At 39.6% G+C, this 27,527-nt stretch overlaps 1 protein-coding gene across 1 annotated transcript in view; it reads right to left on the bottom strand.

Moving 5' to 3' along the window:
- Positions 1 to 27,527, bottom strand: part of angpt1 (angiopoietin 1) — a 60,360-nt gene that overhangs the window by 12,873 nt on the left and 19,960 nt on the right. The window contains exons 2-7 of the mRNA XM_010873830.4: positions 17,986 to 18,141; positions 16,436 to 16,557; positions 15,576 to 15,808; positions 10,628 to 10,755; positions 9,554 to 9,655; positions 5,026 to 5,192 (exon numbers count right to left, since the gene is read on the bottom strand). Of these exons, the coding sequence (XP_010872132.1) occupies positions 5,026 to 5,192; positions 9,554 to 9,655; positions 10,628 to 10,755; positions 15,576 to 15,808; positions 16,436 to 16,557; positions 17,986 to 18,141 (908 nt within the window). The remainder of the gene's footprint in view (positions 1 to 5,025; positions 5,193 to 9,553; positions 9,656 to 10,627; positions 10,756 to 15,575; positions 15,809 to 16,435; positions 16,558 to 17,985; positions 18,142 to 27,527) is intronic.

The raw sequence follows: 27,527 nt of genomic DNA, 5'->3' as shown, positions 1-27,527 counted from the left end.
AACTGTTCTTGTTTTTGAAAGAAAAACTGAAGCAATAAAACTGTCCTTTTTTGGCTAATTGGGTATCTGGAACATCAGTAATTGTGGGTTCGATTATAGGCTCAAATTGGCCGGAGACAAATAACTTTCTTCTGAAACTTATTCTATGTGAGAAATTGGCAAGAAACTGAAGATCTCGTGCAATGCTGTGTACTACTCTGCAAACTGATACTAACCAGAATAGTAAGAGGATTGGGAGGCCCTGGTGCACAACTTAGCAAGAAGACAAATACATTAGAGTGTCTAATTTGAGAAAAAGATCACAGGTCCTCAACTTACAGCTTAAATGGTACCTGCAAAACATCAGTCTCAACAACAACAGTCTCAACAACTCTTGGATGCTGGCCTTCTCGGGTAGAGTTGCAAAGAAAAAGACATACTGTATCTCAGACTGGCCCATAAAAAGAAAAGATGAAGATGGGCAAAAGAACACAGACACTGGACAGAGGAAGATTGTTTGGATCACAAAGAAGACCATTTGTGAGAGGCAGATGTAATGTCTAATCATCTTCATTCTTTCATTTGACTTCCAGTCCATGCCCCTCTGCAGTTGGGATTCTTTCTACTATAATTCAGTTTTAAGTCCTTTTGTTTTTTTTCACAAAAAAAAAATCTCTTTAGTTTCTTTCTGTGTTCATTGCTTTCTGGTTGTCTGTCTTTCCTTCTTTTTCCTCCCTCCATATTAGACCTAAATGGGTCTAAGCCCCAATTTGAGGCCCATACTGCAAACATTGATAAATGACTGTTATCAAAGTAATGTGTTGATACGATGGTGATAATTAGACTGCTATTTGCAGGTCATGACAAAATTACTGTACAATCCACCATTTCAATTGCAACACACTATTTCATCAAGATAACTATTTCAGTCCATTATATATACTGTTCCTTTGTATTGTTTACAAAGAGATGTAACTTTAAGCAATTATGGTAACCTGATTCACAATACACTGAAAACAAGAAAAATAAATAAATGCAAGCTTGTGTGGTCATAGTTTAGTGGTGTAGTTCTCGAACTACAAGGTCAGTCCATTAAAAGAATGTCCATCAACAGTATTTGTAAAGAATAAATTATCCAGTGTTGGTCTCCGACTTAAAATGCTGTACATTGTACTACTGTAATTTTACATTATAGATATTATCCATTTGGGACCAAGAAGACATTTTATAAAGTGGAGAAAGCAATACGGAAGAAGAGAAGCAGCTGCACACCAAAATTTACAACACAAATACAAATTGTATACCCTTGGCAAAATATTTCCAATAAAATCATATTTAGTCAGATGATAAAATAAGGACGAAAGCTATTGCCAAGGCAATCATCAAATTGAGCAAGGCTTAAACACACTCAACAAGATAGAATTGCAGAGACCCTTCGAGACATCTGCAACAATCCCATAATGCACTGTAGTCTGAGAAATTGGAACCAGACCAACTTATTTCTCCAAATACCAAGATCTCAATGACAATGTATAGATTTAATAGCTTTATTATATTTTATGTATTATGCTGGCTGGATCCTGAATAAAGCTGTGCTGGCTTGTGTTTTGGAAATAATTTAATCGGGCGGGGGAGGGACAGTAATAAAAGTGACAGCCCTTGCTGTGTATGATTTAAAGGAGAAAAATCATATATTTCTCTATGTAATAATTGCACTTTGTTTTAAACAAGTAATTTCCATCTGTCTTGATATTCAGACTGTAAGTAAAACGTTTCATGGCTGGAAAAGCTCCACGTGTTTATGATAGATGCACAATTGTGCATCGGTGGTCTCCAGCATTAAATTACCATCTGCGTTTTTCAATCAGTGCATGTTGGTGCCATTCTGTGTGCGTGTGTGTGTGTCCCTGTTTTTGTGTGTGTTTGTATACGGTATGTGCATGTGTGTGTATACAGTGTGTGAGGGTGCATGACTGTGCTATTTTAATGCGTCTTAACAAATGTCTCTGCGTCGCTGTAGATTATACTATTCCAGTAAAGCCCCCACCTCAATGCCCAAAATAATCCAAAAGGAAAACAATAGGCGCATTTCTCACTACAGTCTTTTGTTTCCCAGTAAAACAAAAGACATTTTAAGAACTTGACACATTGAAGGATATCTGAACATAACCTACTCCAAAACGTTTGGAGCCGTGGACCTCTGAATAGTTTTTTTCTAGTGTTCCTGAGAAGCAATGAAGATAATCATACCACAAATATGTGCGAGAACAAATCTATTTATAGTGATCAGCAGGCCGAATGCTCTACTCTGTCCTGAATAAGCCATCCACTGATATACTCCTTAAAACCAAAGACACAAACAACCAATTTTCTTCATCAAATAAGCAAGAGGTTAGTAGGGATGCACCTTTCTGCTTATTTAAGTGTGCTGGAGAGAAAGAGAGAGTGAGAGAGACAGAGAGGGATGGAGGGAAAAAGAAAGAAACCAAAACAGAGAAGGAGGGATGTGGATAATGCCATGGCCACATTGTTTCGGTAAAAAATAATTGACTATAAATCACTATTCCTGTTAATGTGTCCTTCACCAGATACTCTATCTAATTTTGATTATCCAAATGAATTTGCCCTAAAAATGTATTACCTGAACAAAACATTTCCACACGTTTAGACATCAGATTTGCATATCTAAACGCAGCCATAACAGTTCAGATTTTGTTTTGCTACAAGATTATTTTCCTTCTGCGTGAAACCAGTCCAAATGAAGATATGTCATCTGTATTCATGGTCGAGAATCATACCTTGAATTACCCCCTTGAATCCTATTCTACATGGTCCTCTTCTACACTTCACAAATCTTGCAATGTCAAATCCAAACCATGTCATAGGGAGAAGAAAATCGGTGCCTGTGTGGTCAGAATCAAACGCTGAGATGTTAAAAGTGGATTGAGTTACCCAGTCGTCACAATGGGACATATAATCCCTAATTTAGTCTCAGTGCAAATCAAAGCAAATTGGTTGATCTCTCCCTATAGCTTTACTCATAAAATCAATTTCCGTAGTCCATCTAGATAAAACACAGTGCACCAGGTCTTGACACATTAGTAGGGGGACAATTTAATGTCCTGTTGTCACATTTCACAAGACTTTTGGACAAAATAGAAAGAAAGCATCTCTCAATAACTGATCACCACTGAGTAAAAGGTCAAATTTGTGGAACACCATTAAATAATTATCTCCTTAATCCTTTCTCGACAGCATAAATGGTTATAAAACATAGTCCTTCCAAATTTACTACATTGTCCTCCCAAAGTTACTACAAACCACAGAATCACCTCAAATGATATTGTCTGAGCAGCTCCCCTAAAAGACCTTAAATTGCTCAGAGCCTTTTGGAATTTTCCAGTAGTTTTAGCTTAACACCCTATATATCCCACTGCTGGCATGCCTTTGAAGTTAAGCAGGGTTGGTACAGGGATGGGACCTCATGTGGTGCTGGAAGTGGTATTGGAAGGCAAATAGGGGCAATCTTCACTCTGGATCCAACACCATTGCCCCAGGGCAGTGAAGGGGAAAATGCCCTGCATCGGGTGCCGTTATTTTAAACAGGTGTCCTATTGTAAGCGTGGTCTCATCCCCCTACCGTCAAGGTGAAAGCTATATTGTTCTGTACCTTAGCAAAACAGACCACTCTAATTGCTCCTCCTCCCCGTAACGTGATCCCAGGTTGTTAATATAAATAATTTTGTCTGGTTAAACAACAGTAAAATTAAAACAATTATCCAAACATCGACTACAGTTAGAAGCAAATATTGTAACCCCATATTGAATGACCAAGCCATAGTTGACATACACCTCCGGAAAAAATTAAGAGACCACCTTCCTTTTCTACTTTTTTGGAAAGGAAAGAAAAAGATGCAGTGGTCTCTTAATTTTTTCCGGAGCTGTATAAATACAATAGTTTGGATGGTTCGAGGGACTAAGCCAAAACCCAATATTGGATGGCTGTGATCTTTGGCCCTCAGATGGCATTTCATTACAAAATGACACAATTCTGTAGTGGAAATCACTGCATGGGCTCACACTTTCGAAAACCATTGTCTGTGAACACAGTACATCACTGCGTCCACAAATGCAAGTTAAAACTCTACTGTACAAAGAAGAAACAATATATAAACAAGTTCCAGATCCATCACCACCTTCTCTGGGCCCAAGCTCATTTAAGATGGACTAGGGAGAAGTGGAAAACTCTCCTGTGGGAATCATGAATCATGAACCCTGCATTCTTCGGACTTAAGAGGAGAGAAACCATTCAGCTTCTTATCAGTGCACAGTTCAAAAGCCAGCATCTGTGATGGTATGGGGGTGCATTAGTGCACATGGCATGGGTGACTTGCACATCTGTGAAGGCACCATTAATGCTGAACAATATACACAGGTTTTGGAGCAACATATGCTGCCATCCAGACGTCATCTTTTTCACGGAAGGCCTTGCTTATTTGAGCAAGACAATGCCAAACCACATTCTGCATGTATCACAACAGCATGGTAAAATTGTCTGGGTGCTAAACTGGCCTGTTGAAAACATTTGGCGCATTATGAAATGAAAAATACAGCAAAGGAAACCCCTGTTGAGCAGCTGAAATCCTTTATAAAGCAAGAATGGGAATTTCACTTTCAAAATAATAGCAATATGTCACATAAAAGAATGGTGTGATGCAACACAGTGGTAAACATGCCCCTGTCTTGGTAGAAACGTGTTGGCATCAAATTTAAAATGGGCATATATTTTTCCAAAAACAATAACAATTTTCTGTTTCAACATTTAATATGTTGTCTTTGTACTATTTTAAAATGTATTTAAGGATACTTGATTTGCATATTATTGCATTCTGTTTTTATTTGCATTTTACGCAGTGTTCCAACTTTTTTTTAAAATAGGGCTGTACAATTAAATTGGAAGGAATGTATCCATTTTAAATAACAGCCAATAAAGTAACAACACCAGTTACATTTTTATACAGATACAGAGAGACAGTTTTCTAGTACCTGTAGTTGCGTTTCTCACTGTCAATGTGAAAGCGGTCGTACTGGGAGAAGGCCATGTGTCCATCCCAGTCGGTGAGCTCCACACGGAGGGCATACTGCCTCTGGCTGGTCAACAGGTATATCATTTCATTTCCTAGCCAGTGCTCTGTAGAAACCATCCCGAAGCCCTGCAACAGAGGGGGAAAAAAAGCTTGAGTCCTTGCTGGGGCCCTTACACAGTCTTACAGTAAATCACATGATACAAGCCCCTCATTCCTTCCAAGGTCTGCCTGGAAGAGATGCAATCTTTCCTGCCACGGAATTTGTATATATCATTTTTGTCAGATGATTATCACCAACCTTTTTGGGGATGTAATTGAAGATGACTGTGCTTTCAGGATTGACGCCGAATCAGTTGTAATTTTGACTGGTGACTGGTCTATCGTGTGTAACATTAATAATGTTGCTATATACCAAAGAAATGTTTATTCAAGCTTGTTGATGCATGCAAATTAAATTCAATTAAAATGCATTTGGCCCGTGCACATGATTCTAAAAGTGACAGAAATTAAGCAGTATTTGATATTCGTATGTATACTTGAAGGTGTGTGTATGTGTGATGGTGTGCGTGTATCTGTGTGGCTTCAGTACACGTGCGTGTGTATGTGTGCGGAAGCAAAAGGTTAAGGGTGAATGTGAGTGTGTGTGTGTGAGAGAGGACCTGTGAGTGTGTATAGAGCCAGTTGGTAATAGTGACTTCCACAAGAGATAGTCAGCCAGGCGTAATAATGAAAAAGCAGCTTACAGCATATTGTTTAACATGGATTATTTCATCCGGCGGAACACAAAACTTAAAGCAGCGTATGAATAGCCCTACCTGTTTGTGAGAGCATAAATTAGGACCAGCTGAAAAAGGCACATGCAGCACCTATTCTACTCTTACCGTACCCACCCAATTCAAACGTATAATAAACCCTGTTTATTACAAACTCCAAGAGATTAACAACAGACATACACAACGCCTTGCATGCCTTCTCACATTATTTCAACAATTACAATGTTTATGTGTGGTCACAATGACTTCTATTATAGTCAAAGTGCTTTTGACAGCAGCAGCAGCAGTAATTAGTGTGCAATGGAGAGTATTAGAAACTAAGACGAAATGACGGCTCAGAGAGACCATACTGAAGCTCTGGACTGTTCCGTTAATGATTGGCGGGAGTTGTGGGTGGGGGGACGTCTGTGTTTGTGCCGAGGACGTGTGGTGATTAGGAGACTAGAAGGGGTAAAGTAAATATGGGGCATTCTTCTAGCCTGAGACATGTCCTGCTGTGTGGGTGGAGGGGGAAAGTGTTCCAGGGCCATGATTCAGGCTGACTCCTGATATTGTTCCCACCTCTGACCGATCAACATTTTAGAGCCTTGTCCAAAGACTCCACTTGTGATTCTGTTTCACCACTGAAAACCTGGTTCGGGGTTGGGGGGAATGGAGTCAAACACTTCTCCTAATTTTGCCACACCTTTCACACGCAAACATGGCTGATAGCATCTACTGGTCCAAGAGGACGGGTTGAGAATGTATTTCAAGTTTGATTGGCTTGTATTTGCTTTTAAGTTAGCACAACTTGTTTCCTCCTCTGCTTCTCTTACTGAACGAGACCAGAATAGTATTAGCTAGTCCAGCATGGTTTAGGGTGGGACGGATAGTACTGCTAGTGTCTAAAGCGAGGATCATGAAATTCCACCTGCCCAACCCAGACAGCGGATATAATTTGTGCCGCCCTATACTTTCCATAGGTCATTGCTAGCCCCTGGTCATTGCTGGTCCCTGGTCATTGTTGAATGGGATTCAAACACCAATGACACGTTTGTACTATGAGACCACAACTTAGAACACTGAGGCACATGGGCACCCAAAAGGTGCTATTTTAACAACTGTTAGAAAAGCAATTTCTCAGTTGAGCTAACAAGATTAATTGAATCATCTGCTCAATATTTCGCTAGCTCAGTTGAGAAAACTGCTTATTTGGTGTCTGCGTGTCTTTCATCTTTTAACTTCTGGTTGTACAGTACCACTGCAATGCAAACCAATGCACATATTGAGAATAAATATTTTTTAAAGGCGTTAAACCAATTGCAACAAACACCAGTGCCACAAATACAATAATCTACCTAGTGGCCATCATGCATAAAGCTGGCAATGTTGCATCTGTTGGTTTGACGCTGCATGTATACACCATTATGAATGAGAACAGGTTTTTGTGAAATGGACACAGATTGCTTATGAACCTCTTTTGACATGCACACGAAGAATTGTGGTTAACAATGGGAAGGATAGTACTGCGACGGACCGGCAAGAAAGTTTAAATGGGGAATATTTCCGGTATTCCCGAACAATTTTGTAGAGAAAAATATTTAAAGCATAAACTTGAAACATTTAGTGCCGATGTTTTCTGGTGATTTATGCTTGAATTTATGCTAGTAAGAAAACCTCTTACATATGGCCCCTTTAAAGTAAATGCTGAATAGTTGAAAACATAGTTGTTGGTGTCCCCTACTGTTAAAGGGATGATTGCAGCATTTATTTACATGCTACACACTTCGGTCTAGACCTGTTAATGTCATTTGAACAATATGGTCGTAAGATTGCATGTAGTACAATATAAATAATACTGTATTGCGCTGGCAGAGTATAGTGGTCTACATCAGGACCATGCAAATCCGGTCCTTGGGGGCCGAAACACTTCATTTCTAGCTGGTAGTTAATTGCACTCAGATGGTGTTCCAGGTCTGATTCAGTCACTTATTAGAAGCAGAGGATGAAAAACAGAAGTGTTGGAGTTGAGAAACCCTGCACTACATCCTTCTGCAAAACAGAAATAGGACCTCGAAGTTTGACTGAAAGATTTATGAATCCTTCAAGTGTATTGCGTTTACGCACACAAGCCCACGGAGACCAACAGCAATGAATTTAATAACACAGTAAAACACTATCAATCACCTACAGGCTCCTCGTGAAAAGAGACAAGAGGCAGAGTTAAGGAGTGGTACTGTGCTTGTGTCCTTGCCACATGTATTCCACACTGTATTCTCTGGCTGGAGGGGTGCCACTGCTCCCTCACCACTTCTAACCAGGTGGACCAGACAGTCTGTCTGTAACTCTTTGCCCTTCTAATAAGCCAGGCCCTGTCGCCCTTCTCAGATGATCTATTTTCACCTGTAGTTGAAACAGTTTTAGTAGGAAGGTAAGCAGACTCCGAATTTGTTCTGTTGTTTTTTTGTCGCACTTGTTTTGTTGTCATAAGGGAACTAGGGAGCAAACATTTCTTTGAACAGTCAGCAGTCACGTGTTTACTGTTTATGTGACAAAATTAACGTGAAACATGAAGCTGTGCAACGTCATGCCAACGTTAACAGCTAAGCAAATACGCATAAAGACAATTTATACTAATGGTTATGTAACGTTAAAGTAAGCATGTACATGTTACATTTATTTTATCCTAGTTCCTGATGCTATATTTGCAGGTGTAGCTCTTAGGGGCATTTGAATATCAAGGCATGCTTCTTCTATCAAAATTCTGTCAAGCTGTTCTGATTTAATCTTATTGCTCTTTCAACCAGTACGTTTTTGCTGGTACAAATGTGTTTGAAGTGATGCATTCCATAGCTGACAACAAACACTTCTGTGCTTTGCGGGAACCAGACCAAACATGAGGAGTCGCTAGAGTGTGAACCTAACAAGGAAGCCCTGACTTGACATTCCACCCACCCAACCCAGTTTCAGCCAACCTATAACTCAGTTGAGTAAACGGCTTCTTACTAGCTAGCTATGTTTTCTGTCTATCTTTTCACTACTGGTTGTACCACTGCAATGTAAACCAATGCACATGATGAAAAGAAATATCTACAGAATTTGGTTGTTCCAACAGTTCCACCAAATGGCATAGCAAATTAGGTTTATTTGTAGCCATAAAATATTTTTTCCCCCAGATTTTAACGCTTAATGAGTGGAAATATATTATGGTGCTTTATCGCCCGGTAAAATGCATATCATTTGTTTTATTGAACTGGATAAATCCACATCATTTGTTGCTAGGATCTTCACGTGCGGCAGAATTTAATGAGAGATTTCCACAACGTTGACAAATGAGGTCCCTGGCATGATTACATAATTAAACAAACGTATTGTTTTTGGACTTGGCTAATGCTTCCCTGTTTCAAATGAAGAACAACAGTGTGTAAGGTGCTGGGTTGGGTTTCCAGCCAGCCTCTGACACTCATGCTGGTGTTTCTAATCTCAGGGAATCCCACCCAGTGCGCAGATGTTCCAGAGGTACAGCTGCGGTTGCCGAGGCGAATACATCTGGTAGTAGTGTTCTACATGGGCCCGGACACTTTTAAGAAGTTCAATCAAAGACAGACACAAAAGAGAACTCTCATTTGCCAAAGTTTACTGTAGCAAAGGATGTGTGTTGAAATAAACTCCTCATCATGACCCTGTCTCTACATGATGCTGTAGGATGAGTTCGGTTATTGTTACTTTTCTTACCATCTTATATTCCTTCCATGTTTTCTGAAAGTCCACACTGCCATCCTCCCTGCGCTGGATGATTGTCCATCCACCGCCAGCTGTCTCCATGTTACAATACACCTACAAAAAGACGGCCATAAGGTTTGCACACATTATGAACGCTGTATATTTTTGTCTCGGTTAATACAGCCCTAATATATTCACGGTAGGTGAAACTTGAAGTGACGGACCATCATTCTGCAATAGGTCTGGCCTCCTTAACTTGGGATTCCTTTGTGTGAAACATTGGTTCCCTCGAAGTCCTGCCTATGAATCATCAGGGGGGATTTGGACCTCCTCCTCAAACTTAATCAATGTCTCTTGATCTTCCAACAACTCCCTAGAGGTTATCCCAATCACAGGTCTGGTTCGGATCAAAGTGGTGGAGAGGGCCAGTGGAGCGGAGCTGGACATACCACTGGACACCTGGGTGGAACATGGCCCTTAACCCTGGCCTCTGTCCTATGTAAGTTGATAACACAAGTATCTATCTGCGGTGGCTCTCTTTGTTTGAGGAGCGGAGAAGGTCTAGAAGAGGTCTCTCACCTCGGCCAAGACCTCAGCTGAACACACAGTGCCTGGCCTGGGTATAATTAAGGAGGCTCACCCCCGACAGTCCATCTCCAAAACCTAGACACAAGGCAGTCTCTTTGCTCTGACCCTCTTCCCTCACACCCCTACCAACCTTCCCCCACAAACCTCCCTGCCATTCGTCTGAGGTCGAGTCGCACCCTGTTGAGGTGGGGAACACCTGTTTTACCCCTTCACCAACCCCCAGCAACCTCTTATAGATCCTTGCCATCAATCACGCTGCCAAGTGTATTTTGAGCATGTGATTATTCACGAAGCACTGAAGCAGCCAATATACTGTGTATCATAGCCCCCCCACCCATTGGCCGTCCTCCAGTGGGGTCAATGTCTTTAGCTCACTTGGATATAGTTGAGGCTCGTTCTAGAAACAAAAACACACTAAACTCCATTAAACACCCATCAAAGGGCTGTGGTTATTTTCACATGGTTGTCCGTATTTAAAAATTCGCCCTGGCTACCCACCTTTTTGGTGTCCTGAGCATTCATATGTATAGTGTAGACTCCATTCTTGTGGAAGCCAGCTTGGTATAAATCAGCACAGTCCCGGAACTTCTTCTCTTCATCCACCCGCTTTGTGCTGTTTGGTACCCCTGAGGAAGGATGGGTTGCATGTTTGATCTCTCAACTGCATAATGGACCTTTGTGCTTACACATATTTAATAAAAAAAAATCAGGACAGTTCATTGAATTGTACAGTACTCCAAAGCACATTTTCGACTGTCTAAATAGATTTTTTTTACATGTCATTTTGACAATGCAGCATTTATAAATTACATTTTTTTGCCTGACTGGTGTCAAGGAGGTCTTTAAAATCCTAAGCTCAGCACTTGGTGGCTGTTTTATGAGTTACCAAAATATATGACAGCTGTGGCTTTCCTTTCTTTTTATCTGCATGATCATTCTTTGAAATTCTCTTGAATTCTCTGGTATAAGGTCATCCAACATACGCATAAATAAGCAATAAGGTACATGGGGTTGTGGAACTATATGGCCTATAAAAAAACCTGCCTTTCAGCCAGTCAGCATTCGAATCACATGATTAATAAAACACAATCAAAATGTTATTCAATATAATGTAAGGCTAATTGGTTGGGGATGTAATATGCCTTGTCCTTTGAGCCAATTAAGCACACATTCTGTATAATGCTGACGTCCACATTTTGCCTACCGTAATGCTGTCAAATTTGTTTTCAGGCACTTTCAGGTATAACAGTGTGATTTTCTTTATGCAGAGTTGACATAAAAAACATCGCACTCATTTTTGACTGGTATGTCATTTTGGATCACGGCATTAAAATAAATCATGAACTACCTTCAGTTTAATTTCACATCTAGTGGTGGGTCTCTGCTATCAAAAGCGACAGTGTTTTTTTTTATCATGATTACCATCTTTACATTCTTCAAAATAAATACATAGGAAAAGTGACACAGAAGCTGATCTACAAGGTCTCCGTATGGATATCCACATAGCTCATGATCAAATCAAAAGGTGACTTGCTGACTTAATAGGATGAAAAAAGCAGTTTGTCAAGTGGAGGATCTCCTATCCAATGACAGGCGCCCTGCCTGACTTCGACAGGCTTTCTCAAAGAGGCAGCTGTATCTATTTCCATCTGTAGATAATTATCGCTGAGGACAAAATACTACAAGCTATAAATGTCAAGTTCCTGTTATAACAAGTGTTTTATATTTACCCTCCCAGCCCTTGTTATATCGATGGAAATTCCTTCCGATTAATTTTCTTCCTCCCATATGAATGGGCGCATCTCAGTTTTCACACCATTGTTTTTACTTTTGGGATTGTTTACACAAAGGAGATGTCACTGGAAAACTAAATGTGTCAGAGATCCTTAGACTCCACTTTGATCCCCCTCCCGAGCCTGAAGGCAGCAGAGACACAGGCATCTCGTTAGCCGTATTTTCTTGGGCCATTTTGGCAACGTATTGAGTGTCAGCGACAACAGACTCCTGCTGTGACAGGCTGACGGAGTGGGACCTTGCGCTTCGGAGTCTAACACAACAAAAGGTTGACCCTGTCGGGCCGCAATTTACCTCATGCTGGTAGATGGTAGGACGCATTAGAGAGGCGGGACAGACCGGTGTCAAAGGGTAACTTTTTCACTCACGGCCCGTCGTAGTAAGGACATATTTTGCAATGCACCGGGCGGGGACTCAATTCTATAGGAGCGGAACCCTTGAACAGCTCAGAGCCTGGCTCTAAAAATATTATTTATGTCGCAATATTTATTCATACAAATATTTTGTGGTTCAGCGGGGACTTGTATTCAGTAGGGGGTTCATGTGAAAAGGACACCAGGGCTGGGGTGTTTGCATAAATCAGTACCATTGCCAAATTAGCCTGAATGGATACAGAGGCCGGGACACAGAGCTAAAAGGACTCTCATGAACCTACTCAAGGCCCTCAAAGACCCTCAAGGATCGCAAAGGTCCCTTATGCATCCCAATTAATCAAGTGGAGATCCTGAAAGCAACTTATGTAGTCGAACGTATAAATGGACCAAAAAATTATAGTGTTTCATGATCACCATGATCACATGATCACCAATGGGTTATAGTTATGCATACATTCACAACATGACTGAAGGACCTTACATACAGTACTGTGCAAAAACTGAACTGAATTTGAACTGTAAAAAGTAAGAATATATATTATATTCATAGTATGTATATATTATATATTTTAATTAAAACACTTACTACCCAAATAAATGGACTTAACTACACTTTCAGGTGCCTAAGACTTTTGCACAGTACTGTATTTTGGTTGTATGGTAGACAGAGGAAGGGCTATTAATAAGTAATATGTAATATGTAAAATAATGTAAATTGCTATTCCTTCACACATCTTCCGAACATTACTTCAGAACTAAGTTAACGTTGTCTAAATCAATTGGGGTGATAATGTATACAACTATTATATTTCAGTCATTCAGTTCTCTATAAATTTGCGATATTTGTTTGACTTTGTAATAATAAAAAAAAAAACATTTAAAATAATTCATTTCAATCAGACTTGGTGATGCTACAACAATTTTTAAAAGTCTTAAACTGTTAATTTAATTCTGTATGCACTGTATGCTTACACATTAGCATACTTAAAATCCTTAAAGGCCTGTAAAAACAGTATGATCCATACACACCATACATGCAATTTTTAAACATTGCATAGTACTCAAAACTAAATGCAGGGAATTAAAATGAGATCCTATTCCCTTTAGCCATGTTTTTCCTGGCTGTAAATATGATTGATGCCATTCATTATGTGAATGAAAGAAAATCATATTTAGGGGCAAGAGTATTTTTTAGAGTTCCAAAACTGAGGTCAATTACCAGTAATAATGTTTCTTGGCTCATTGTGCTAATGTTTAGACTATTATGAAAATGCAGATGTGAGCTCAGTGGCATCTGGCAATGTCAAACGTTGATGGACCAGAATTCAGAGTTGATTAGTTGAAATGACATTAAATATTTAAATAAACACAAATAAAATAAAAATATATAACTAGACAAACCTCAGTAATAAGGTTCATGGGCATTTTAAAATCTCACCCCTTTTTTTCCCTGACTGAACTGTCAGTTGAACCCGAGCATTAAAGGAAATGCTAGGGCTCAGTTTTCAAAACAGAGCCTAACTTGAGAAGACGCCATCCAATGGCACGAAACCCTAACCCTCTCCAAACAAAAACACAAATCCGTTTGGCAAACAAACAAATCCTCCCAAGAAAATCCTCCTCTGTAACTGAGCTTCATCTGAGATTTAGATACCTTTGGGGAACACCGGTTTTGCGTCAGGCCATCAGTGAAGATCTACCTACCCCTTCACATCCACTAGACAGGACCTCCCCTAGGAGACATTATAGGTTGAATTATTCAGGCAGGGGTGAAGAGGGTGACCCTGGCGCCCGGTTGGCCCTCATCGCCACTGTTGGAGGAAGGGACCAACCACGGAGGCATGTTTCATTTCACTCTCCTCTGGTTAAAGCAGCCACCAATCAAGGCGGGAGGTTGCATGTCTGAGTCACCCCAGAAACACTCCAAACTGACAGGGAGATAATAAGGCTGACTAGGTGAGAAAGTTTCAGAGGCATTTGCTAAATTAATTACTGGAAACTAATAAAACATGGCAGCCGTCTTGGCAAGACTTATTACCTAGTCAGGAATTTACTTTTGTTTTTCAGTAAGCCGTTAGACACTAAGGCACATTACCACAAGACTCAACACTTAAAGTAAGAAATCACAAATATAGGATGCGCTTTAGGCAGATATGAGCCTATGAGTTCAGAGCCCAAATAACACTCAAAGAACGTCCCGCCATAAAGGATTCATACATTTGCTACAAGGATTGGTTAATATGAGCCAATGAGTTTAGAGCTCAAATAACATTCAAAGAGCGTACTGCTGTAAGGCTTCCTATAGTCGTTTGTGACCCCTCTCCTGGGTCATTAAAGCTACCAAGTAAAACAGTGTGATTAATACACCTGTTAATCAAGCTCCACAAATATCTTCTCCATGTCTTCGATGTCCATTCCCGGCTAGCTAATGGAAGGGAGAAAAACCCCAGGAAAAAGTGTGGGGTCTTCACAGCAGGAAAGAGCCGATGTGAACAGAGTGCCAGGTTTCTCTCCGCTTCTCCAATCCAGCTTTGCCATTCATATGAAATCTCCTGTGACCAGTGTGATCGAGGGCAGACATGTGATCAAAAATGACTTTTGGGGATTTTTCTGTTGTGTTAAGATGGGAGGGGTGGGGTGGGGTAATGAGTTCAGTGCATCGACTAAACCTGAGGGTCGTGTTGCTGTTGGGGTCAAGCGCCGGGTCCAAAGGAAATCCCCGGTCCCTAATTATCGCCACGGGGGAGACATGATGGTAGAAAAGAGTCGATTACTCAAAACGGTTGCTGTTTTGACATTTCACTGAAGCGGTAACCCCGGTCTGTGATCTCACGGAAAAGCGTGATAAGCCACTGCCATAAGGAGTGCACCACGCTGAGTCACAAGAGTGACTGGTGATTCTGAGAAAAGAACATCCACTGTGCCTTATCCCTGATGCCGAGTTAAAGGGGCAGTGCCATCCCTGCGCCTCGCTGTTACGGACCCATGTTTATGGCATCGCCATTGTGAGCTCATCCTTTCAAAGAAAGACAGAGTGTGTTGCACGACATCGCTAACAAAACATTCTTTAATAAAGTTTTACGTCGGGGTAGCCCAAACAATTTTTTTACCACCTTATTTACATTTGAACGCCTGCGTGCTCATTTTAATCTCTCACCCGAAACCACAGACGTGAGCGTGTTTTACTTTGCTGCTCGGCGAGTTTCCTCTGACTGAGACTCTTCATGTGAGAGTATACAGTGCGACGCCTGGCAGACGGTCAAGATCTTTTGCTGTACCTGCGTCCTTGTTGCAGAGGCTGATCAGGTTGTGCACAGTGTCCATCATCTCCTGCTGCTGCCTCTGCAGAGCCGTGCTGTTGCCTGTAGCCCTGGTCAGCTGGGTCTCCAGCTCACGGATCACTCTGGTCTGCTTCCCCACCAGGGCCTGCAGGCTGCCCTTCTCCTCCCTCAGTGTCCCCAACTCCTCCCGGTGACGAGACTCCATCTCCTGGATCTTCTTCTCCAGGAGGCTGGTGGAGAAAAATAGACGTTCAAAAGTTAGTTGGACCTTCATTTTATAGAGGACTGAAAGCTGAAGCTATGCCTAAAGTGCGTCCTCTAATTGTGATTTGCTACATTAAGCGTTGTACCGTAGTTACATAAACTCCTTCCCTTTCTAAACATTAACTCTAATCCCTAACTGTGTCCTATGCTGTTCTATTTTAGAATTAACTGCACTAAATTGATAAACGTTTAAATGGACGTTAATGGCAAAAGTCTCTCTGCAAAGTAATCTGTGTAAATAAACACTCAGTGCACTTCTCGACTGCAGGAATCAGTTGGGTTTCTTTCAGTTTTTTGACATATGGAACAGAAGAATTTGGTAAACTGTTTTACTTTATTTAGGTTGAACACTTGGGACAGCTACTTCTTAAAGGGACAATGAGACACTGTACCAATCAACAAACAGATCTCTGAAAGACATTGCTCCCATTGCAACATTAAAGTGCAGCTTTCAAAGAATAGCAAGAAAATGTGTCTCGGTATTTCGTACAGTTAAACATCAGGGAATATAAGTGTCTGCGTGTGGAGTGTTTGAAGAAATGGCATGATGTCTTTATATGAAGTGTCACATTAGTTTGGTGATCTAGGTTTACCCGTTCTTGTCATGTAGCTTGCTGATCTCGTTGGTCTGCACCAGGAGCTCCTTCTCCAGCTTATTGGTGGACAGGGAGTTTTCAAGCAGCTGAATCTCTAGTCTGGAAGTTTGATTCAGAACCTGTCCCGAGACAAAAATGCTGCAGGTTAATGGTGTCCCAGCCTTATTGAGTTGTTCCAGCAAAACAGGTAAAGTATAAATCATCAGCTCCTCTTTCAGAAGTTTAGAGAATAAAGTATAGTTTTGGCATAAAGGGAGGTTGTTATTCTGGGACGTTAATACTCAGGTACTCAGGTTAATACCCTTTTTTGCACATCAGCAAAAGTCAACCCTCATAAGTTCTGCATTTGACCGATCTCCCCAGATATCAAGGGACAGTATGCACATAACATATGAAGGTGTAAGGTGTTACATTTTTACTCTGGCCAGTCCCATCATTGCTTTTATTATGGGTGGTTTAGTGTGGAAAAGCTGAATCAGTGGTGTGTGAGGTAAATCTCAGCAATATTACAGTGATAGTCTTAAAAATTGTTAATTTATTTTATTATTAAGTGGAACATTTAGCACAAAGCACACGCAAGACTTCTCACATGCTCACAGAAAGGTGATGGGGTGTTAAGGGGTATAGATTTAATTATACAGTGCCTTGCAAAAAGTGTTAGAGACACCTTTTGCTGCAAAAACAGCTTAAAGTGTTTTGGTATGTACCAACTTGGCAAAATGCATCAGAGTGATTTTGGCCTTGACAGATATATTGACAGATGTGCTCCAGGTTGTTCAATATTGGTGGAACAATGATTGAGGACTGCCATTTTTAAATAGTGACTGATTCTTATTGGGACTAAGATCGGTACTTTAACTGAGCCACTGTAGGAAATTCACCTTTTCTTCTGAAGCCACAATGTTGGTTTGCCATTGTGGTTTGGATCATTGAGGTCCTAAAGGGGGAATTTTCTTTTTAAAATCTTTTAGTGGATTGAAGCGGGTTCTTTTATACAGGATTTCCCTGTATTTTGCTCCACTCGTTCTTTCTTCAAAATGCCTAGTCCTCGCTAATGAGAAGCCTTCCCACAATTTGATGCAGCCACCATCATACTTTTCTGTAGGTATGGTGTGTGTTGGGCATCTTACCACAAAACGTTCTCCCTCATTACATCTGGGTCACTTTCTTGCTTTTAGAGGCACTTTTTGAGTAAAAGCTTCTTTCTTACCCCTCTAATACTGGCCAGTTTAATGAATAATTCAAGGAGTTGCATGAAGAAGCACAACGATACAAGTCAGCATTGTCTGTCATTCCTCTGACAGTCTGGCTTCCTCCCCAAGCATTGAGGCAAATTGAATAACTTTAGAATTGGGCTTCACATTTTCGGTATTCCATCCAAGTTTTAACTGGTGCAATCTATCTAAATACTAATGCACTTTTTCAGGCATGTTTAAAAATAAAAAATGTAAACTCTTGAAGTATCAGAATGCACTTCTGTTCTTGTATTCATGTGTGACCTGTAACTAATTCAATTTTTCAAGCAACATGTTTAGGGGGCACCGTACCTGCGTCTCCACATCCGTTAGCTTACGCGTCTGCTCAGCTGTTTGGGAGAGAAGGTTGGTGCCCATCTCCAACATGGCTGCTGTGTGGTTATGAACGGCATTCTGCTGCAGCTGGGCCATCTCCGTTTTCATGCTCTCCTTTATGTAGTTCTCAATCTGAAAACACAGATGGATGATGCAGACAGATGAGAAAGAGAGCACAATACAGGCTAAAACAGAAGGCAAAAAGTGCAGATGTAATGGCATTGGGGTATATTGAGAAATACAAGCACATCAGATGAACAGACGCTTCTAAGCTTACCTACAGTACACAAAAAAAAAAACCTGAATAATCTGAAGCAAGTTATAAAACAGTGGAACCATGTTCAACACAAAACAAATGTGATTGATATCTTCAAACATTCAAGAAATAAAAGACACTGAAACATCACATTACCATTCCAGTTCTTTACAGATGAAAAAAAAGTACATGCTTGACATACTCCACCCACAGTGATCAATATGATAGTGTCATACATTTTTTAATAAATTCACTATTTTCTCACATGGACATTTCAAATACCTTATTTTCCATGACATACATCTGTATTGGAAACTACCCTAGTGAAGAATGAGCCTTGTAATATAGGTAGACCCAGATGTAGGTCATTAGCTAAGGAAGGAAGAGACAAAGATGGACAGATCTCTGGTGTTTATCTTGAAAGTACTCTTTCATCCCTTATCTATAAAGTGAATGGCTGATAAGGCAGAGCCAGTGCTTGAATAGGTGATTTATGCGTTTTAACCATCAGCATCAGTTCAGTCACGTGCATTGGTGTTCGGGACCGTGACATGTTTCACCAAATGCACTGGCACTTTCAACATTCATGAATGAACTGAATGACAAAGTCCATATTTTATATGGCTGTTTTATTTGATCAATCTGACAGGGAGCATTTCCGTGCTCACTCTACAATAGGACATTATAAGAAAAAGCCAAACATTACAGTAGGTTTCAAACATTACAATGCGCTGAGGCCCTTACTCAGCAACTGTTCTGAGCTATCATGCACTTAAATTAACGCATCAAACGGCACACGCGGAGACGCCACCAGGCAAGCGTCACTCAAGCTCCAAACGCGCGTGAAGGAAAATACATGTCAGCGCAATGCTGCAAGAAAACTGTTGAGACACGGCATTCTCTCGACCCATTTCCCATCTCTCTGAAAGCACAGATTGTTCCTATTATCACATGAGCTATGATGTCCGGCGATACTCTATGACAACATGGTTAAAGGAGCCTTACATGTGTGGGCCCCTGGGTCCTGACTTGCACTATGACTAAGTGATTCACATTAAAACGCCCTCAGTCCTGTTCCAGATAACACAGGCACTGGGATATGCGAGCCTTTCATGCTCATGCCAGACCTGTTAGTTGGACGATCAGGGGAGGAATGATTCGTTTTTTGTTTATCATGCCTATTATTGTTAGTGCATGAGTGGTAGTTAAAACTAAAGACTGTGGAAGTTTCAACTTTAAAGAATGTAACGTTTATTATGTGTGAGTTCAATCGCAGTCGCATTTAAGGTAACGTGCATGTTTCTGCTGTCCACTGTTGTAAATATACTAGTTTGCGGAGGATCAAAACAGTGAATGAAGCATTTGGCATAGCAAATTCCATGACAAAATAGATAAAAAATTTAGTAGTTTGGTTTGGAGACAAAGAATCTGACCACACTCTTCCTAAAGTTAAAGAGCATGAGTATATTTGACTCCAAATGCGTTTGTAGAGTGAATAGACCAAGGTCATTCGAGTGAAATCACTTTGATGTGTATAACATATTGAAAAGACTGGCACTAACAAAAAAGGAAATACTCAACTGTCAAATTGCTTGCCTATGTAAATTATGGATTTCAACATTTTGATAAACCAGAGAGAGAACAGACAATAACAAAGACAGACCAGAGACAGTTCCTTTCAATTCTACAACTATGACAGCCGTCAGCAAATGTCTGCCACTTTTAATCAGCCTTTATGTCTAATATCCCTCTCTTGGTGTTTATATAAAAGCAATGTATAGCATTGTTTCAGGACTGCTTTCAGATACAATAGATCCTTTGGCTGTAAAGTGCTGTTAAACCTCCAAACCTCACCACGAGAATGTTAAAGAATGTCAAGAGCCTGGAGGCGATACGGTTAAGAGCATTGGAATTAGAATGAATTGTACTTGCTTATAATCAGGATTCAGTTTAAAAACAGTTTCAACTGATAACCTTAGGCTCATTGCATGACTTATTACAAGAGTTTATCTTTGGAGTTCTGTGCCTTTAATGGTGATTAAAATGATAGACTGTACTCCCCATACTGCACAACAGCTTCTAATCTTTTAGTAGTTTGCTAATCCATTTAGACTGACCTACGTAAATGTTGCCAAATATGCTTTACTGTCAACCTGCATAAGTCACCTTGAAACACCATGTTGGAAGTGACACCGGTGACCTACCAGAAACTTAAGCTTGCCGCTCGTGGCTCATGGCTGGTCTCCTAGGAAATGTTCCAAACTCACAACTCAATTTGGCTAGGTTCATAAATGGAAAGTACCAAGGAGAAACAAGATTACACAAACATGCCCTATCATGTAAAAATACCACTTGGGAAGCAGTAAAATAGCCAAATGTGGGTGTCAAGTTATTTGGCATTTCTTCGCCCACCGCAAAAGTGACCATTGTGCTTTTGCAGACAGTGAGCAGTGTTTTGTCTAGGAGTAGTGGATAACTCAAGAAAGTCATTATTCACAGCTGTGTCATTATTACTGTGTGGCAAAACAAAACCAGAATAACATCAAATGTATTCAGTTGGTTTTAACAGTTACAGGCTTTAAGGTCTGGTTCTATCATCTAATTCTCCATGACATCTGACCAGACAAAAAACACTCATTCACTTGGCAACATGCAACACTTTTAGACTGAAAGGTACTTAAAGAAAAACCTCACGGCTCTGTTTTAATGCAACAGACAAAAAGCTACAGGCCAACAAATCATTCTGTTTCTCAGATAAAAATACACATTTGAAAGAGAAACTTATTTTAGACTGTTTTATCTTGGTTTAGGAGAAGCTGGAGGTCTTGGTTAAACTCTCCACACAGCATACTGGCTGGTAGGTCACTCCACAGAGGTTAGCCATATCTATGGTGTCAGATTTAACCCTTTACTTTCACTGTATCATTATCAAAGCCACTAAGCATAAATGTGAGAAAGGTTGTTCTATGGATTTCACATTGGTTATAGCTTACACAAGTTATAAAGTAAATGTTCAATTTTGCCAAGTGCTCACCTACAGAACTGTGTGAACAGTATATATTCACAAGCTCTTTCACTCAATATGTTAAAAAAAAATTTTTTTCCTAGATGATGTGAAATGTTTTGCAAATGAATTTGCTTGTTCTAAGTATTTTTATTCTTCTGGAAGTTTCCTTATGTCTATCCCTCTCCAATTAGTAAGAACATCTAATATTTGACTGATTGAAATCAGAAAGACATTTTATTATAAGGCAGCTTCCCATGGAAATGGAAATACACCAAATTTAATTTTTTTATGTCGCTTTCTGAGGAAACAAAGGCAATGTATTCTTTAACACATTCCAGAACTTGACAAAAAACCATAAAGGTTTGAGTGGTTTTGGTCTGGAGGGTCTTGGGTAAATCTAGACCGCCTGTAGCTCCACTAACGACACTGGCTGACACGCTGACCCCCTCGCTGCAGTATTCAGGGCTCCTTTAGAGCATTAGGTGAGCCACAAATGCCACTGCGGCCTCGTGTACAGGCCTCCCTTGGATGTTTAGCAGCTTTATGAGCTGTGGGAAGTGAGCTACAGCTCCCAGTTAATGATAAAACAATCTGTTTTCAGCTGTGTGGAACAATATTAAGACAGCAGGGCCTGAGGGATGGTTTATCATCATTTTGGAAATTTCTAAGAACTGAATATCGTAAAAGAACACTATTCTTTCAGAACAGACATTTTCAAAAATGTTTTTTTTAATGTAAAAATCTATAACTTACAATTAAAGGTAAAGATGAAGATGCAGATGAAGATGCAGATGAAGTTCTTGATATCGTATCCTAGCTGTCCTGTGAAGTGAAAGACTGTGACATTGCTAAAATCTTGGAAAGGATCGCTAAAATATTTACAGTTTCTTAGACCGTTACCATTTGTAGCTTTCCAGCCAAGAGGATGGATGGACATGGTTAGACTTGATAACTTGTTTTCTAAACAGCAGTGGTGCTGAGAGCCACTGCAGGCAGAGCCGAGACAGACAGTAGGCCTGGATTGTTTTAACACTTATTGGTAGAGCTCTGTCCTAGCCTAGCTTATCTGTGTCTCTCTGGACATCTGGGTTGCCTCTCACACTGATAGAACCTGACCATCTGAGAATGCCTCCACTGACGATTAGCACCTCACAGGGCACCTTGACTCAGATCAGCACATACTGCCAAATTACAAGAAGGATTTTAATATGCTCTAAAAATTCACTCATGATTAAAGTAGGAGTTTAGGTTATGTCAATTGACTCCTCACCCTTGGAGGTTCCATATCAGTTTGAACTAATAGCATCCATAGCATGGATATAACTCCCACTGTCCTAACCTCAGCCCCAATATAGTGAGTAGGTTTGGTTGTGGGTTGTTAGTAAGTCAATTAAATAAGACAAGGGTGGGACACCGAGATGATGCAACTTGGGCTGAACTCACAGTTAACCTCTGAACTCACGACTGCCTCCAGGCATTTACTCTTTGGCCAAAAGCCTCTCTCGCCCTCTCTCTCTATCTTTAACACACGCACACATCCTCTGCCTGACACCCTAAATCTTCTAAAGTGGCAAAATGGAAATCGATCAAAAGGCTGTTTGGCTGGAATGGAGGTCCCGATGTAATGGTAGGTGGTCTAGGGCTTTCACTGTAGCCCAGCTGGATGCAGATTCTAGAGAGTAACTCATCCATGGAGAGAGTGTTACTGCCATGCACCAAACATCATCTTTGTCATCAATGACACCCTATTCATTATAAAGTGCACTAACATTGACCAGTCACTGGTCAAAAGTAGTGCATTTTATAGGGAATAGTTGTCATTTGAGACTCAACAAGTCCACTGCCAGGACCCACAGCTTTCCTCTCTGTTTATCTCTCTTTCTGTTAGAATGCTGTTATGTTGCCTTCAATTTGTTATCCTATTCCAAGGACATAATTTGTTTGTGTACACAATCTAAAACCAAACCAAGCATCTTCAACGCAAATATACACCATTTGGCTATATACTGCAAATGTTTGCATTTTAAATCAAATTATTACTATGTGGGTGATGTATAAATTCTCAGCTTTTATTAATGGGTATGTAGTTACATATTGATTTCAACATTTAGAATGTATAAAAGCTATAGAAAAGCCTTTTTGCTTGGCAGTTGTTTCTGGTTAGGTGTGTTTTGTCAGATGATTGGTGCAGGTTTAAGCCATCTGTAAAAGTGTTTTCTTAATCTTTCTTAATTTCTTAAGTTTTTGTTTGCCTTCAGAGTCTGCAATTGGTGTTTGTCAACCAGAGCCGTGTCAGTGAAAGTCAAGGAATTAATCTGAAAAGTATATATAAAAAATATTGCCAAAACCATTGGCTTTACCCCACCAGATGAGATAGTTTACTGAGAAAAAGTTCACAGCATACTGGCTCATTTTTGGAATTGTGGGAAAATGGGTGTTATGGCTTGGGTATATACAGTATGTGTGCCATTGGAACTGGCTTGCATCTCTTTGATGATGTACTGAAGGGTACAGAAACATTCTTGTCTGCTAATGTACAAATAAATACTTCCAATGCCTCCAAACTCATCATGCAGCAAGAAAGCTGTCCAAAACATACTCCCTCAGCAATTAGAGCTTTTCATGGCCAAAAAACAAAATGATAATTAACTGGAGATGAAATTGAAGGCAACAAGAACACAACACAAACATAACATAAAAAGGCTGTTCAGGCCTTGCAAAATATCTTTAGGGAATATACTTTTGATGTGACCAAGTGATTGCAAAATTCAGGCAGTTACTGCATGCAAAGAATATCAATCAAATAATCAATCAACCCTTTGGATGCTCTTATAGAGGGGGACCATGTATGGAATTTCTAAATTGTAAAAACAATATGTACACAAAAGATCAAAATATTTAGTGAAGAAGTGTGAACCTCTGGTAAAAAAAAAAAAGTAATAATTTTGTTTGCAAAACTGTTAAAATCGGATTTAAATGGCAGCAAGGCAAATAGGGACTTCATTGTTAAGGCTTTCAAGAAAATTAGGATGCAGATAATTTTATTTTACTGATCTCGGATGATATATATATATATATTTTAATAATTAAGAGTTTAATTATTTGCATTTTGTTATTTATATAATCTACAGTACATTTCTGTGAAGTACAAGAATAGATCAGCTAGTGTATGTCACAATAATACAAAAAAATCTATAAAATCCATTAGTACAAATATGCCAACAAACTAGTTGTCATTTGAAAAGTGCAGATTTTTAATCAAGATATCAAACTCTATTTTCTGTTCAGACTGAAGGATTGGATCCAAATAGATTTCTCTTCAGATCAGATTTGGTCAACTTTGCAAAATTCAACATATTTGTTGATGGAACATGTCAAGTATTTAGAACTATTTATTTATGTTTTGTTTTTGTAAGACAAAATATATTTTATGTTTTAGTAATGCAAACGATGGGTTATATTCTTGGACAGCAACACATTTGAATCAGATTAAAGATTAGAATGTTTATAAAACCTAGACAAAGGTCAAACATTCACAAATGGGAAAAAAGCCTGAGAAAAGTAAAACTATATCTGAACATATGACTGCCAACATTTTTCTGTTCCTTTTGGGAAATATGATCTCACCTCATCTATCAAATACAATAATTATTATGTGATTAAAAATATTTATCTGGTTTGAATACTCTGCTTATCCATCTAGTATATTATTAAACAAAATAACAGTCTATTCAATTTAAAGATTTTCTACACTTTAGCAGTCAGCATCATGTACTAAACAAACACATTCTCCATATCCAATGTATATTTTTTGTTTACATTTAAGCTATATAGCAGATGATCCTATTCCCCCGAAGAGCAAACCCACAGCCCTGGCATTGCAAGCACAATACCTACTGTCTCAGAGAACGCCTGACAAGCTACTACCACTTCGAAGACAATGACATATGAGTAAAATGTGTAAGACAGGAGCAAGCTTCAAAGAAAGCACAAAAGAAGGTAACATAAGCAAGCAGCAATTAATTTTTGATATCCTGCCTTAAAAAATGAACTTACTTGAAACTAGAAAAAGGGGATGGAGAAAGTGTTTGCTTTGAATTTCAGCTCTCTGAACAGCCGCGGGGATCATGTCCAACAGAAATGTTTACTTTTCCCTTTCTGATTCGGGGGCTGTGATGTGAAAGGTTTGCTTGTTATTACAATCAAGATTTTGAAAATGAATTTTTAGAGTTGGTCTAGACAAGGATTATTTGGCTATCTTGTATGACCATATTCCAGTGGCAACACACTAATCAAATCTCCAAAATCTTTCACTACAGAGTTGAGTAAAGTTGTGTAAAACCCATGTATACAAAGAAATGTTAGTTTTCATTTAGACCGAACATTAGATAGAGATATGTAATAGTACATCATTAGCTTAATTAAAATGTTATTGAATTATTGTATATTATTGGTAATATCCATATTTTAGTCTTCTGGTTCCTACTGTTGAACTTATATCATCATTATTAATGTGAATTCTTTAAGAGTGAAAACACATTTTGTGAATGTACTGTACACTACCATTCAAAAGTTTGGGGTCACTTAGTAATGTCCTTGTTTTCTAAAGAAAAGCATATTTCTTTAAAATAACACCAAATTGATAAAAAATACAGTGTAGACATTGTTTATGTTGTAAATGACTATTGTAGCTAGAAACTGCTGATTTTTAAAGGAATATCTATATAGACGTACAGATGCCCATTATGAGCAACCATCAGTCCTGTGTTCTAATGGATTTTCAAGTTAATAATTTTAAAAGGCAAATTGATCATTAGGAACCCCTTATGCAATTATGTTAGCACAGATGAAAACTCTTGTGCTGATTAAAGAAGCAATAAAACTGGCCTTCTTTAGGCTAGTTGAGTCAATCAATAATCTAAGTTTGAAGTGTTCAGATCACAAAGAAGAACATTTGTCAGACATCAACTAAATTTAAAGATGCTGGAGGAGTGCTTGATGCCATATGTCAAGCATGGTGCAGGCAATGTGATGGTCTGGGGGTGCTTTGGTGTTGGTAAAGTAGGAGAGGTGTAGAGGGTAAAAGGGATCTTGAAGAAGGAAGGTTATCACTCCATTTTGCAATGCCATGCCATACCCTGTGGACGGTGTTTGACTGGAGACAATTTCCTCCAACAACAGGACAATGAACCAAAGCACAGCTCCAAACTATGGAATAACTATTTATAGAAAAGCAGTCAGCTGATATTCTGTTTATTATGGAATAGCCGGCACAACCCTATTGAGCAGTTGTGGGAGCAGCTTGACCGTAGGGTAACCCAGTGAGTGGGTCCCATCAAGCCAATCCAAGTTGCAGGAGGCTCTTGCGAAAGCATGGGGTGAAATCTTTTCAGATTACCATAAAAAAATGTACTGACTAGAATGCCAAAGGTCTGCAAGGCTGTAATTGCTTTAAAAGGAGGAGTCTTTGACGAAAGCAATGTTTGAAGGACACAATTATTATTTCAATTAAAAATCATTATTTCTAACCTTGTCAATGACTATATATATCCTATTCATTTTGCTATATTTCCTATTCAGACAAATTTAATGTATGTTTTCATGGAAAACAAGGAAATTTCGAAGTGACCCCAAACTCTTCAACAGTAGTGTATATTTGCACAGTTCCTTGAGTTACAAGAAGCGCTCTCCTGTCAAAGCAGGCTTTCAAATTACCCCAATTAATTATGTGTATCTGGACGTATGGGAGAGGAAATACATGCATTCACCCAAGACATGGAATGCGGAAAGAAAGCCAAACAACAAAACAAATTAAACTCTGCTTGGAGGAGTTGGACCCCCAGTACCAGCTACAAAAGGCAGATCTCAGAAGAACCAAGGTTGGGATTCTCTCAAACATGGGAAAGTTTCGATTGGGTTTCATCCAAGTAGGAATGTGGGCTGACAATGGTTTAGTAATGCCTTTGGCATTGCTTTTTTAATCTTCCTAGCCCTAGAACACACAGTACCAACCCATGGGAGGTGAGTGATTCAATCCAAACATTTGTCAGTATTTCTCTATCCTCTACCACATTTCAGACATGAATGGAATTGTTTTTTCCCCTCAGAACAACCCAGAAATCCATGATAATGTTAGTATCTTTGCGATCTCAAAGTCTGTTAGTATGGTAGGGCCATCTCATGACATAATACTAACCACTATATTCCCTCAATACCTGCGCCAGCCAAACATCTATCAGGGCTGCTGCCTCTTCT

The sequence above is a fragment of the Esox lucius genome, chromosome 10 (assembly GCF_011004845.1).
Source record: "Esox lucius isolate fEsoLuc1 chromosome 10, fEsoLuc1.pri, whole genome shotgun sequence".
In the NCBI taxonomy this organism is placed as follows: domain Eukaryota; kingdom Metazoa; phylum Chordata; class Actinopteri; order Esociformes; family Esocidae; genus Esox; species Esox lucius.
This window is presented reverse-complemented; position numbering and strand designations above follow the sequence as displayed.